Source organism: Balaenoptera musculus, chromosome 2 (genome assembly GCF_009873245.2).
Source record: "Balaenoptera musculus isolate JJ_BM4_2016_0621 chromosome 2, mBalMus1.pri.v3, whole genome shotgun sequence".
Lineage (NCBI taxonomy): Eukaryota > Metazoa > Chordata > Mammalia > Artiodactyla > Balaenopteridae > Balaenoptera > Balaenoptera musculus.
In genome coordinates this window covers 160750986-160765949 of record NC_045786.1, presented here as the reverse complement: position 1 = coordinate 160765949, position 14964 = coordinate 160750986, and the positions used below count along the sequence as shown (strand labels likewise).

Genomic DNA, 14964 nt, shown 5'->3' with positions numbered 1-14964 from the left:
TTTTGCCATCATTTCTCTCAGAAGGTTTAGATCTAATTCTTCCCTGCATGTAGAGATCCATTAAAGCCCAAAGGATCTATTAACAGGGCATTTTTTAAACCAAAATAAAGTCAGATCAATTTTAAACCATATCAATATTATTTTAAGTTGTTATATTTAAAATTTCATGTAACTCACTATATATAAAGAAAATATTGATCCAAAGATTGAAAGGTCATATGCATAGAATGTTAATATGCATATATAATTGAAATTAGTGGCTTTACTTACAGTGTACTCAATTTTGCATAATAAAATTAATTTTGTATATAACAATTATTTAAATTACTTAAAATTATCATTTTATGATAATTGAGTTTTTACAAATTTTGCCTATAGTATTTATGGATAATTATTATTCTGCTATTTTTCCATTATAGGTGATTCAGCAGACATGTCAGGTAAGGAAATTAATCATTTTCTATTTCAGTCATATTGTTAAGTAATGATAGCCCAAATTTTTATAGAGTAATAAGATACTTGAACCTATTTTGGATTTTTTTAAAATTAAGAATACAGCATTTTAATGTCATGATGCTGAGCCCTGTCTGCAATAATAAGTTTTTTTTAAAAAAAGCTAATATATTTTGACCTTCTTAGTGTGCCCAACATTGTTGTAAGTCATCACAAGAATTCTTCATAGTAGATATTAACTCGCCAATATCACATAGCTGGTAAGAATAAAGGTGGGGCTAAAACTCGATCTTAAATATGAATCAATAAATTTTATTGCCTAGAAATAAAATTTTTTTTAAATTTATTATTTTTATGTAACCATCTTAATTATTGCACATACTAGATCAACAGAGCATTTAAAGATTTGAAAATAACTTTTTATTATTGATTTTGACCGTGGCTTTGTGAAGTTAAAAAGCTGTTAGATGAACAATGCATGTCTGTTGTTTTTAGATATTATAATAACTAGGCTTTTCAACTGTATTTCAGTTTACATAATATAGTAAGAATTAGCAGTTTGATAAGAAAACATTTATTTGATTTCTACCAATTTATGTGATTTGTATCCATTTCCCTCCCCTCCTCCAGGGTAAAGCATGATTTTGTGATTTGACTATTTAACTACAAATTTATTCAACACAACAGGCAAGGTCCTTGCTCTCTTGGTCTATACTCAAGAGCAGGGGTTAGCAAACTACAGCCCTTGGGCCAAATCTAGTCCAGCACCTGTTTTTGTACAGCCCATGATTGAGTATAGTTTTTATTAATTTAAGTCGTTGGAAAATAACACGGGAAGAATAAAATTTCACAAAACATGAAATCAAGTATATGAAATTCAGATTTCAGTATCCATAGATAAAGTTTTATTGGACACAGCCATGCTCATTCAGTTACATATTGTCTATGGCAGCTTTTGTGCTTTAATGGCAGAGTTGAATAGTTGCAACAGAGACTGTTTATAACACTCTCATTGCTTTCCACTGCTGCTTAGCACACTACAAATTGCAGTGATTCTGTTTTAAAACTTGACAGGTTTTGAGTGCTGCGTGTATTGCTATTCCACAACATTTTTTTGTTGTTGAAGTATAGTTGATGTACAACATTATATTAGTTTCAGGTGTACAGCATTGTGATTCATTTTTTTACAGCTTATACTCCACTAAAAGTTATTACAAGATAATGGCTATAATTACCCTGTGCTATACAATATATCCTTACCTATTTTATACAAAGCAGTTTGTATCTCTTAATATCGTACCCCTAATTTGCCCCTCCCCTCTTTCCTCTCTCCTTAGGTAACCACTGGTTTGTTTTCTATGTCTGTGAGTCTGTTTCTGTTTTACATATACATTCGTTTGTATTGTTTTTTAGATTCTACATATAGGTCATGTCATACCGTATTTGTCTTTCTCTATCTGACTTACTTCACTAAATATGCTATTCTCTAGGTCTATCCACATTGCTGCCATTTTTTTGTTTTTTAACCAGTGTATATCTATCATGTCAAAACAAGGGAGGGGAAAGGAAAATAGACTTTGAATGTCAAACTCAAAAGGCACAGTGAAGTGTGGATTATGTTGTTATGAAATTAGTTGGTAAAACATTGTGTTTATTATGCAATGTTACTATAGCTGTGCTGAAAGAATACAATATATGTCAACATTTTCACACAAAACTTTATCACAGTATTCCCAGTTCACAGGAAAGCAAAAATCAGAAAAATTAGAAACTTTAAAACAATATCTCATCACAACAGAATTTCTTCAAAAAAAAATAAAATAAAATGTGGCTACAACCTAAGTAAGGTTCTGAATGACTCATTTGTTAGCTAATCAAGAAAAGCTGTTTATTACTGTGAGTTAATTAAATCACGTTTGATTGCAACGAACAAGTGTCCAGAGAAAATAAACTTAAGACTATTAGCTTTTTGGCAAAAAACCATTGCTAAAAGAACTGAGGACATTGGGAACAACATCAGTAGTCACTAAAAACAAGACGAAAAAAAGGCAGATGATTTTTAATGGTTTCCCTTGGCTCTTGATGGGTTGACAAATGTTGCCAGTTGTTTATCTGAGGAATCAGTGCAGACTTTTAAGTGACTGAAGTTTGCCTCTATGAACGGTGCCCATGGAACAACTACAAAAGATAATATTTTCAAATAAGTTAAGAAAACATGAATTCAGTACAACCTGAAGTGGAATCTGCTAAGATGTATTACAGCTGATGGTGGTAAAAATATCTGTGGAGCTAGAGCAGAAAAGGGGATAGGTGATTAAATTTAAAAGGCTTATAATCATTTAAGGCATTTATGGCTATTCATTGTATTATTTGTCAGCAGGTGGTTTGTGGAAAATATTTCAATCTATCATGTGTAATTGAAGTTCAATATTTTGTTATTGAGAGTCAACAGTTAATTTTGTTAGCTCTCATAGACTTAACCATCATCAGTTCCGTTAATTTATGTTAGAAATAGAAGGTGAAAGTCCTGACTTGCCCTATCCCCACAGCAGTTCAGTGGTTTAGCAGTGGTAACATTTTGGATTTTTTTTTTTTTTTTTTTTGGCAATTTCTGTAGCTCAGAGCCAGGACTGAAATTTTTCTGAGTGAGAACTGCCCTCAGTCTCTGTTATGGAAAACTCAGTGGCTTTGGAAATTAGTTTTTGCTGCATACTTGATAATGTTTCTTAACGATTCAACCTGAAATTACAGGGAAATTACGATTACAACCTGAAATTTCAATTACAGTGCTTATATGTGAAACTTATACTGCAGGAAAGTCATTTGATGACAACTAATCTTTGAATCACAAGTAACGCCAAACTTCTCTATATACTTCTCATACTGTCAAAAATTAAGACAAGAAGTGAGATCCCCATTCCCACACAAATTTGCAGCAAATGTATTTTCTGGGCTCAAGTTACAGTTGCAGCAGCATTTTTTAGATCTTGATACAAGCGTAGAGAAAATTTCCATATTTAAAAAATCTGTTTAACTGTACAATTGAGGAACTTCCACCTAACCTTCAATTTAAAGTTATTATTCTGCAATGTAATAAATGCTAAAAGGCAAATATCAAGATAAGACTCTAATAGAATTTTCTGAATGCCTTCCAAGTGATTAATATGCTCAATTAAAATCCTATGCTTTTGGATGATATTCATATTTGACAGTACCTATCTGTGTGAGACATTTTCACAGTTGAAAATTATTATAGATCATTATCAGATGAACATTTGTAATTTTTTTAAAAAAATAAACTCTGGTTTTCAACCCCACTTAAGTAAATTATCCCCCCCCAAAAAAATTTCATTCTCATTAATAGATCTATATTATAAAAATTTTCACTCAATGAATTTCATCAATAAAAATTTTGTGAAAATTTGTTTTCTTTTATTACACAAGTACCTGCATAATACCTTGCATTTTGTCTCTTATCTGACCCTTTACAGTGAAAGTTGCTGACTTCTGCTTTAGAGGGAGACAGGCAATAAATAAGTACTTTGTTTTTAAATAACATGATCTAAGATGGTGATAAATGTGATAAAAACAACAAATAGGGCGATGGCAACAAAACAGAGTGTTTTTTCAGAGGTGGTAACATTTAGCTAGGCCAAGAATGATACAAAACAACGATACCTGAAGGGTGATCTGGGGGCTCTAGGCTGAGGCCTGGTTGGGAATCCTACAACCACCCACACATTCAGTGATTCACTAGAAGGAATCACAGGACCCAGAGATAGTTACGGTGCTGTAGCTTATTACAATGGTCAGCAAGGGAAAAAGACACATCAGGTGGAGCCTAGAGGATCGAGGCACAGGCTTTCTATGTCTCTTCCAAAACACTCCTCCAGGGGTCACACAGAACCTGCTTCTTCTACCAGCAGCCAGATATATCAATGCAGGTGCAGTGTTTCTGCCCAGGGAAACCCACTGAAGACTCAGAGACCAAGGTTTTTACTGGGGGCTGGTCACATAGACACAAAGCCACAACTACTAAAATACCATAGTCCCAGAAGAAAGCAGGTATTCAGTGCCCCCCGTGGGCAAAATAACCTTATCAACATAGGGAACATTTCAAAAGTCAAGTTCTTACACACTAGCAAGCAGGCCATTCTAGTGATAGTAACCTCAGTCCTGCTTCTGTTAACTCCCTCCTGGGGAGGCCCTAAAGCTGAATCGAGAAACAGAAAGGTCCGTGTGACTGCAGTAAGGCCTCTAAGATGAACCTAGAGAGGGGCAGGAGTCGGTCACGTAGGGCTTTGCCAATCACGGAGAGGAGTTTGGATTCGTGCTAAGCACAGAGTCCATCATTGGAGAGTTTTAAGCAAGGGAGTTATGGGATCTAATTTTTATTTATTTTATTTATTTATTTTTGGCTGCGTTGGGTCTTCATTGCTGCGCGCGGGCTTTTCTCTACTTGTGGCGAGCGGGGGCTAGTCTTCGTTGCGGTACGCGGGCTTCTCATTGCGGTGGCTTCTCGTTGCAGAGCACGGGCTCTAGGCACGCGGGCTTCAGTAGTTGTGGCGTGTGGGCTCAGTAGTTGTGGCTCGCGGGCTCTAGAGCGCAGGCTGGGTAGTTGTGGCGCACGGGCTTAGTTGCTCCATGGCACGTGGGATCTTCCGGGACCAGGGCTCGAACCCGTGTCCCCTGCACTGGCCGGCGGATTCTCAACCACTGCGCCACCAGGGAAGCCCTGTGATCTAGTTTATCCTTTGAGGAAATCACTCTCTGCACTATTAGGAATATAAAGGGGAAAGAGCCTCCAGAAAACTAGGAGGCTATCATAGTAGTCCGAGCAAAAGACATTTTAAACTAGGGTGTTAGGAGTGAAAATGAAGAGAACTAGATAAATATGGACTGTATTTTAGAGGTAAATCCAGCAGGTTTTTTTTGATAAATTGGATGAGGGGGCATGAGAGAAAGTAAGGAGTCAGGACTAAATTAATTTTTTGCTTGAGCAGCTGGCTAAATGAGATGGGGGAATACTTTGGAAGAAATAGATGGGCAGGGAGAAATTGCCTACAGTCATAAGGAATGAAGGGAGTGTAGGTTCAAATGCAAGAAAACTGGTAGGTTTGGAGGTGGGAAAATAAGGAACCTCCTCTCTGATGGCTTTTATTTCATCAGCTGAGAGTGAGGAGATGGTGAAGTAGGTGGGGGAAGAGTTTTGGAATCATCACTTTGGAATGTGGGAGAGAAAATATATATATTAGAAAAGATATGGTATAATTACCATTTGAATACAATAGATGTGTTTTGAGTAGACACTAAGGGAATATCTTTTGTCTCTGACAAAGTTTTTTCAGCCCACCCAAGACTGTGTCAGGAGGTAAGAATTTGACATTTTTGATCCTTAAAGCAACTCAAGGAGAGAGACCTCTCTCTGGTCTAGGTTACTATTTGTCCTGATAGGCAGTTGTCCATTAAGTGACTTTAGTGATCTTCCATGAGCCATCTAATGACAGAAAATAAGGAAATTTACTTTCACACAAGAGTGGAGTGGGAGGGTGGTCTCCTGCATTTGCTGATTCAGGAGCTCCACGGTGTGCTGCTTCCTATCTCTTCTGCTCTGCCATCCTCTCAGCATTGGCTTCACCCATAATGCTGTGGTATTTGTGTTATAAAAGGGCTGCCAGTAGCAGTTGGAGTTACATGCTTCCTTGCTTTTTCATCAAGTGGGAAAGAGGATAAAAACTTCTTTCGAAACTATGACCTAAAATTAGTGCTTCCTTTTAGCCTGATTGAGCCATTTTAAGATGTGAGCAAAGCCCTGTACTAAGAAGACCCTGATCTGGGGATACTGTGTGCTATTGGCTTGAATCTGGATTACTGAACTGAATCACTAATGTCAGTGGTGGGGGAATGGGAGGGTAAGGGTTGTGGGGTATGAGGGGGGTGTTATCACAATGGGCTCAGACAGTTAGCTGAGCATGCAGTGTCTTTCCCCTGAATCACTTGCATTGCATGAGGAAGGCATGGATTCCTGAATAAAATTGGAGCTTTATTAAGAAGGAAGGAGGAAATGGATGCTGGGTGTACAGAAAAGAGTTGTCCACTATAGGAACCAAAGGGCAAAATACAGTTGGCACACTTAATGGTCCATATTAAAACTTTGTTTTTAAAATATAGTGTTTTCTATGCCGCATCAAAGGCAAACTAAGGGATGAAAAAAGAATATCCTTTAAAACTTTGATTATTATGAGATCCATTTGTAATTTTAAGGGACCCTTATGGTATCTCTATACTGGAGACTAAGAGTCAAGAATGGTTATGAAAAGTTCGTGGGATTGATTTTCTGGAGACAGGTTGGTGTGGAAAGAGTGAGAATAGAACCTGGGTGCTGACAATAGCACACCTCTGCTGGCTCTGCCAGCTCTGAGTTGTGTGACCTAGGCCAAGTCACTTAACTTCTCTGAGCCTGAGTTCATAGGGAAACATAACTGCCTAGAAACAGGGATCAGAAAGAATGAGATGTCCCTGGTAACATGCCTTGCCCATGATGGGCAGTCCTGTCTGGTAGCCTACAGGAAGGCGAGAAATAAGAGTAGTATCTGTGTTACTCTAGCAATGACCACTTTCAAATTACAGGAGAAAATAAAATATACTTAATGAACATAATTCAGTCTTTCTTTAGTAAGTTAGGCCTTGAGAAGGTCCAGTAATTTAAATCTTAAATATTGTTACTGATGTAAGTTTTGGACACTCTAAATGTGTAACAATCCCATAACATTGTCATACCTATATGTTTTAAGATGTAAATTCTTGGTATAAGCTTCTTACCATCTCATTTGATTTTTTATAGAAGTTTGAAAAGCTCACTAATTCAGTTTACTTAAAATTACTTGCTATTTAAATTTTAGATAAATGTAATTCTTTGTAATTTGTGGAATATTAAATTTGGAGAATATTAAATAAGTGATATTTCTTGAAAATTCATTATCTACATCATCACATTTAGACAAATATAGTATATGGGTTGCCCAGAGGTTCTTTTTGTAAATATATAAAAATGTTTCTGTATTACAGAAGACCTATATAATATTTAGCACTGACAAAATATTATAGAGTGATCTCCAGCACATATGTATATATATACATATTTTACATTTAAACCATCTGGCGTTCCTTACTGAATTAAGTTTACCCGTCCCTCATATCCTTTGACATTTATTGAATGAGGAACATTCTAATTTTAGTCCAGTGCTTTAATTATTGTGGTCAATTTTTCACACATAAATACTCTATTATATGGTAAATTTTTATGTCTATTTCCATGTAGTTTTGATTTTTTTTACAGTTGCATAAATCTTTGAATGATTTTTACTTAATGATACTTAAATTTAATTCCCTGAGTTAATATATTGTAACAACTTTGTTTGAAGAACTGTCAGATTTAATTTATCATGGTATACTATAAATTGTAGATGGTACATAATATAGTCTAAAGTCATCAGAATATTTTCTTTAGAGACCACAATTTCTTTCTGCATCGAATGATTTTAAGGCAGCTGGCTCATCTTTTCGTAATATTTCTCTATTTTTGCAATATTTGTACCAGATTTATAATTTGAAGCAAATGCACTTCCATATTTTGATTATTTTACTAAAAGTACTTATGTTCTGAGACTGAATTAGCTGCTGAATTGACTTACCTATTCCTTTTTATAGGGTGCAATTCATGAAAAAAGGACAGTCCAAAGCTATGGTTTTTTAACGTAGGAAATACAGAGAACTGGGAAAACTTTGTAAGCAGTAGAAACGGGCTGGACAAGATAAATTTAAAAATCTAAAAAAGAAAAAAAACAACAAGTATAATTTTTTTAAAAGATTAGCAGTTTAATTTCTTCCATGAAATCCTGTTTAAAAAAAAAAAAAAACTACTGTCTTATAAAGTGATATGAACTTATTAGTTTTTTACCAGATATATGCCTATCCAGTTGAAGATTTCCTTTGTGATCTATTCAGGTGGTTTCCTACCTATTGCCTTTCTCAATTTGTATTTACTTTCTATCTCTCCTTCATATAACATAGGTAGTAAATATATCCTGGTATTTCATAAGTGTATAATGTTTGTATATTTCTGCACATAATTATATAAAGATTTAACGTGTATCTAAAACATGCATTATTTTTTGAAAAGTTCTTTAAAGTTGTGATTGCCTAATTTGCTTGTCTAAATGCTATTTTCTCAAAAGTGCAATTTGGACTATAGCCTGAGGAAGTAGTCTGTATTTTTCTCCCTTCCTTTCCTTTCTCTTCCCTTTTCTTTCTTTCTTTTTATTTCAGTCTTAGTTTTGAGCTACTTTTTATTAAGTACACTGTCTTTCTTTGGTACATATTTTTCCGTGTTTCAGAGATGAGTATGCATCAGCCTTAGAAATGGAAACATTTGTAATAGGTGTGTTACAACTTTTGGATTTTATCTTTGTTTAGCTACAGCTCCTTCTATCCACATCTGGGATGCAGTGAACAAACAGACTTTATCGATACTAAGATGCTACCATTCAAAGGGAGTGTGTTCAGTCAGTTTCAGTGCTACTGGTAAACTCTTGCTATCTGTGGGGCTAGACCCAGAACATACAGTTACCATTTGGAGATGGCAGGAAGGTAGGATTTTTTTTTCTTTGTAATTTTAAAAAATAAAAATGGGGTGATAGGAATTTTCTGTTTCATATTTGTGTTAACTTGGTGATTGAAACCATTATTCACTATTGAGCCCTACTCAATACCCATACACAGTTGTAGGTATGTTCCACTTTCAAAACCCAGTGAAATTGTAAACAAAGTATAAACTAATGAAAGTTATTAATATTATAAATGATTCACTGTTCTTTCCTTTCAGTAAGAAACTATGCATGTAAGTGTCTTGCTAATTATTATTTGGATCTTACTCAAGAATGAGATGAATTATATTGTTAAGTGATAATGGAACAGCAATAGGGTAATATTACTTTAACACATTTCGGACAAAACTTTTCGGTTACATAGCCATTATAAAAAGTGAAATTCATAGAACTACACAGAAAAAAATAAGATATGGTTTCTAAAATGCCCCTTAAATTATAATGAAGCTTTCCATAAATCACACATCACTTGCAAAAATATGTAAAAAGGACCCTCTACACTAGTAATTGTATGTCATGTGATTGCTAGGTAGCAGTGCAAGGGACATGCCCTCTCTCTTTTTTGGGGGCCGTGCCGGCGCAGCTTGTGGAATCTTAGTTCCCCGATCAGAGGGCCCTCAGCAGCTGAGTCTTACCACTGGACCACCAGGGAATTCCCTGCTCTCTCTTTTTATAAGCATTTAGTTTTTGAACTATATATTTTCAATAACTGTTTGATCCTGTAAAAATTAGCTTAGTTCTTATACTAACCTAGAAAATTTTGTTGTATCTTTTTTATCAGGTGCCAAAATTGCCAGCAGAGCTGGTCACAACCAACGTATTTTTGTGGCAGAATTCCGACCAGATTCAGATTCCCAGTTTGTCTCTGTGGGAGTAAAACATGTTAAGTTCTGGACATTGGCAGGAAGAGCTCTTCTTAGCAAAAAAGGGCTACTGAGCACACTGCAAGATGCCCGGATGCAGACCATGCTTGCTGTTGCATTTGGTGCAGTATGTCTCTTAAAATGCGTGTGGTAGTATAACTGTGAATTACCCAAATTGGACTAGTTTGAATTTTCTTGCCTTAGATAGATGAACCACATGAATGTTGTTTATATGGCACTCTAGTCCACTAATCCTTACATATGTCCTGGTCATGCATATATTTCATCTTTCAAATTCTGATACTTTCAGAAATCAGGGACTGGGAAAGAAAGTTAACGAGGGAGAAGGATTATAAAACATCTGAGTCCTTGGGCCACGGCCATTCTCAAAAGCCTTCATTAATTTTATAACTGTCACCCTAAATCTCCTAGGTCCTAATAATTTGTCAGAATAGGAGAAAGATAAGTCATGAAATGTGATTTTTCTAGTATTTAAGGTGGTACTTGGTTTAGGATTTCCTTTGCTTCCTATCATCTTAACTCACTGCTTATTATGTAGTTGGAAGTGCTCTTGGCCAGTGTCTCTCATTAAAGGGAAGAAGGCGAGCACAGTTCCTGGTCTAGTTTACTAGGAAGAGTGTTCAAGAGCCATTTCCTCCCCTCCCCTCCCCCATTCCACCTGGGCTTGTGATTTATAAGACACATCTCTTTCCTTTAATACCTTGCCCTGGCCAGGCTTTTTAAATCCTTTGGTGCATCAAAAAACTAAGTCGGTTTTCTTACTAAAGTGTTTATGTGGGTATGTAATACTTGAAGGAAGAAAATTATAATTCTAGATTCTTAAAGAACACTTATATTTTTGAGACCATTGAAAGTGCTGGTTGTGCTATGTCGAACTTCAGTTAAATATTGTGGAGATTCTTAATACAAGACCAGTAATTCCTTTCCAGAAGAAAAACTTATGCATTCAAGTGTCTGACATTTAATATGCCCATGTACATTAACTTTCTTTGTGTATAAAATTCCTTATTTAGTCAATTGCCCATTCCCAATAGAAAATAAACTTGAAGATTAGACTGTTAGTCATATGTGAGGAGCCTTTAGAAATTATAAGTAAAAGAGTGATACTATTGCACGTTCATTGGTTCTTTTGCCTAAATAAAAGCCTTCTCAATATTTTCATTAAAAAAAAGAATATTAGTCATAATTGACTTATGTTTGAAGCAACAGTGCAATCAGTGCGAATGTTTTGTCATATAACAAAATGGGTTGATGTTCAGTTTAAGCCTTTTTGAGCATCCTCTATGCTAGGGGCTATGAAAGGAGCAGGCGAAGTAAAATGTTAGTTTTTACATTCCAATCGCAGATAAGGCATGAATTAAAGATGCTCCTATATGACAAGTATTGAGTTGGCCAAAAGGTTCGTTCAGTTTTTTCTGTAAGATGGCTCTAGTAGCACTTAGCTGTCTTTAACTTCATTAGAAACAATTTTGTTAGATTGTATGTGACAGCTGTCATATCAGCGGGCATTTAAAAAAAGACTTATCAAAATTGGTGAATTTTTGTGTAGCCATTTTAATATTGAAGATGGAAGAAAAAAAGCAACATTTTCGGCCTATCATGCTTTATTATATTTCAAGAAAGATAAAAACGCAACTGAAATGCAAAAAACAGATTTGTGCAGTGTATGGAGAAGGTGCTGTGACTGATCGAACATGTCAAAAGTGGTTTGTGAAGTTTTGTGCTGGAGATTTCTCACTGGACAGTGCTCCATGGTCGGGTAGACCAGTTGAAGTTGATAGCGATCAAATCAAGACATTAATTGAGAACAATCAACGTTATACCACGAGGAAGATAGCCGACATACTCAAAATATCCAAATCAAGTGTTGAAAATCATTTGCACCAGCTTGAATCGCTTTGATGTTTGGGTTCCACATAAGTTAAGCGAAAAAAAACCTTGACCGTACTTCTGCATGCGATTCTCTACTTAAACATAATGACAATGTTCCATTTTTTAAAATAAATTGTGATGGGCTATGAAAAGTGGATATTGTACAATAATGTGGAACGGAAGAGATCGTGGGACAGATGAAATGAACCACCACCAACTACACCAAAGGCCGGTCTTCATCCAAAGAAGGCAAGGTAATGTTGTATATATGGTGGGATTGGAAGGGAGTCCTCTATTATGAGCTCCTTCAGGAAAACCAAACGATTAATTCCAACAAGTACTGCTCCCAGTTAGACCAACTGAAAGCAGCACTCGACGAAATGCATCCAGACTTAGTCAATAGAAAACACGTAGTCTTCCATCAGGATAACACAAGACTGCATGTTTCTTTGATGACGAGGCAAAAACTGTTACAGCTTGGTTGGGAAGTTATGATTCATCTGCCGTATTCACCAGACATTGCACCTTCAGATTTCCATTTATTTAGGTATTTGCAAAATTCTCTTAATGGAAAAATTTCAATTCCCTGGAAGACTGTAAAAGGCACCTGGAACAGTTCTTTGCTCAAAAAGATAAAAAGTTTTGGGAAGATGGAATTATGAAGTTGCCTGAAAAATGGCAGAAGGTGGTGGAACAAAAAGGTGAATATGTTGTTCAGTAAAGTTCTTGGTGAAAATGAAAAATGTGTCTTTTATTTTTACTTAAAAACTGAAGGCACTTTTTGGCCAATCCAATATAATCACTGTTTTCCAAATATGAGATATAGAGATTAAGCATAAATGCTGAGGAATTTGAAGTAATATTAAATTGTAGGGAAATTAAGCGTACAAACTAGTATTCTCAGAAAGATTCAAGAAAATCTGTTTGTTTTTGATACAATCCAAAATCTTATTTTCTTATTGGTTCTTTCCAAATTGTTTTTGGTGAAGGATCTTATACAAGTTGCTCTAAAAGTGAAGCTAAAATGAGACAAAAATAGCACATAATGCAGGATTTGATTTCTCCAGTTTTTGCATAAATGAACTATATATGAGGATTGCAATTCTCAAAGTCACCTAAATCATTCTTAAATTTTTGGTACCTTAACAGATTTATCTTATTTTGGATTCATTGCAGAAATGCATTAACTTTTGCTATTTTGATTTTAAGAAATCATGGCAAATATTAATTTTCATACACAATTTCTGAAAAACTACAACTTTGCTACAGATAATAGTTTTACTTTCCATGACAAAATACTTTATCAAACCTAATAAAAGTTATTTTCACTTCCTATTCCTATTCTTATTTTTAATCTCAGTTACTAATGACCTTTAAGTTATTTCTTGGGCAGCTAGAGGGAAGCAATCCAAAGAGATGATATAAACTAGAATTACAGCATTTTTGAATTGGAAGGGACCTTAGAGACCTTAGGGACTTAGAAATCCCTCATTTTACACTGAAAAAGTTGATACTCATAGAGGTTAAAAGTCTTGACCAAAGTTATTCCAGCTAATAAGCAAAAGATCTGGAAAAGGAAACGGCCCTAACAAAGCTAAGCCTTAAGTTCAGGTTTTCAGACTCTTGACTCTACTGTTTTCCCGCCATCCATGCTCTCTGTATCAAAAAGGTGACATAGCGCGACTCTCTCTGAGTCCACCCATGTGTCTCTCCACACGTACCCTTTTTCCTCCTAATAAACACTTTACTTGTTTCACTACCAAAAAAAAAAAAAAAAGGCGACATAGGCTCACACTTACATAGAGAATTGCTGTTTGAACTCTATTTGAACTTTTCATGAGTTTATCTCCCCCTTCCCCACTCCTTTTCAGAATAACTTGACGTTTACAGGTACCATCAGTGGAGATGTCTGTGTGTGGAAAGACCACATATTGTGTAGAATCGTGGCCAGAGCTCACAACGGGCCTGTGTTTGCCATGTACACCACCCTTCGAGACGGACTTATTGTCACTGGTGGCAAGGAGAGGCCGTGAGTCCTCTTTCTTTTCACAGCCTTACTGAATATTCATGCGTTGTGATGCCTCTGGTTTGCAGTTAGTTATGTCTAGGCCACATGGATTATCCTCTGACCTTCCTCCTCATATGCGTCTCCTTTACTGCCTTTTATGCACCTTCTTGTTGATTTTTATTTCTGGTCTTAAATCCCTCCCAGTGTTTTTCACATTGTAGATAAGTCTAAACTCCAACGGGGTGATCATTTTTCTGAGGTATGGATAGGTAGCTATCCTGCAGGTGAGGAATTGATTTTCTTAATGTCTCTCTGCCTGTATAAATATTGGCTGAGTAGTAGGTGGTGATCTATGGGGGAATCTTTGCCATTGGACTCAGGATGCATCTCGACTGCCTGCTTTCTTTTTGGTTCAAACTGGATACTAAGGGATAAAATTCATACTGCTGCATTAGAAAAGGATGAGAGGATACTAGAAATAAACTTTGCCTTGTTTGCTTTTGCTTGAGGCAAACTTGTTAGATAAAATTAAGACCTCAAAATGTGTGCAGAGAGGCCTTTTTCTGAGTGGTTTTCAAATCTCCCAGTGGAAACCAGATACTTATCATTGATTTCCTACTAACATATTCATATGCATGTTAAAATGGAATGTATATGTGACCAGGAAGTAAGTACATTCCTATACAGCATTGAAAGAACCCACAAATATGCAGCAGCTTTTGCCTTTCACATAAAGGAAGACTGTATAAGAGAAAAAACCATAAATGGGCTATATTTATCTTTTGCATATTACTCTGACACTCGTGTTTCCACACCTCATCTAGTCTTGCACACTCCTACTCACTAGTAACCTACTAAACTGTTCAGTAGCATATTTAATAATAATGGTTGGAAAGAAATGTGCTGCTCTTTTGGCCCTGAAAATATATTCTGTAGCACAGCATCTGTAATCCTATTATCTAGCCTTGCATTTCCATTATCCTCTTAACATTAAGAATCATTTTGGGGACTTCCCTGGCAGTCCAGTGGTTAGGACTTGGCACTTTCACTTCTGTGGCCCAGGTTCAACCCGTGGTCGGAG

The 14964-nt window shown here is 35.9% G+C and overlaps 1 protein-coding gene across 8 annotated transcripts in view; it reads left to right on the top strand.

The window, feature by feature from the left end:
- EML5 (EMAP like 5) overlaps nt 1-14964 on the top strand; it is a 174216-nt gene that overhangs the window by 148284 nt on the left and 10968 nt on the right. For 5 of the 8 annotated variants that reach the window (XM_036845010.1, XM_036845009.1, XM_036845007.1 and 2 more), the window contains 4 exons: nt 420-440; nt 8929-9102; nt 9901-10109; nt 13747-13904. In XM_036845010.1, coding sequence (XP_036700905.1) covers nt 420-440; nt 8929-9102; nt 9901-10109; nt 13747-13904 — 562 coding nt within the window. Of the gene's footprint in view, nt 1-419; nt 441-8928; nt 9103-9900; nt 10110-13746; nt 13905-14964 lie in introns of those variants that run through there. The other 3 variants (XM_036845011.1, XM_036845013.1, XM_036845014.1) reach the window with 3 other exon arrangements.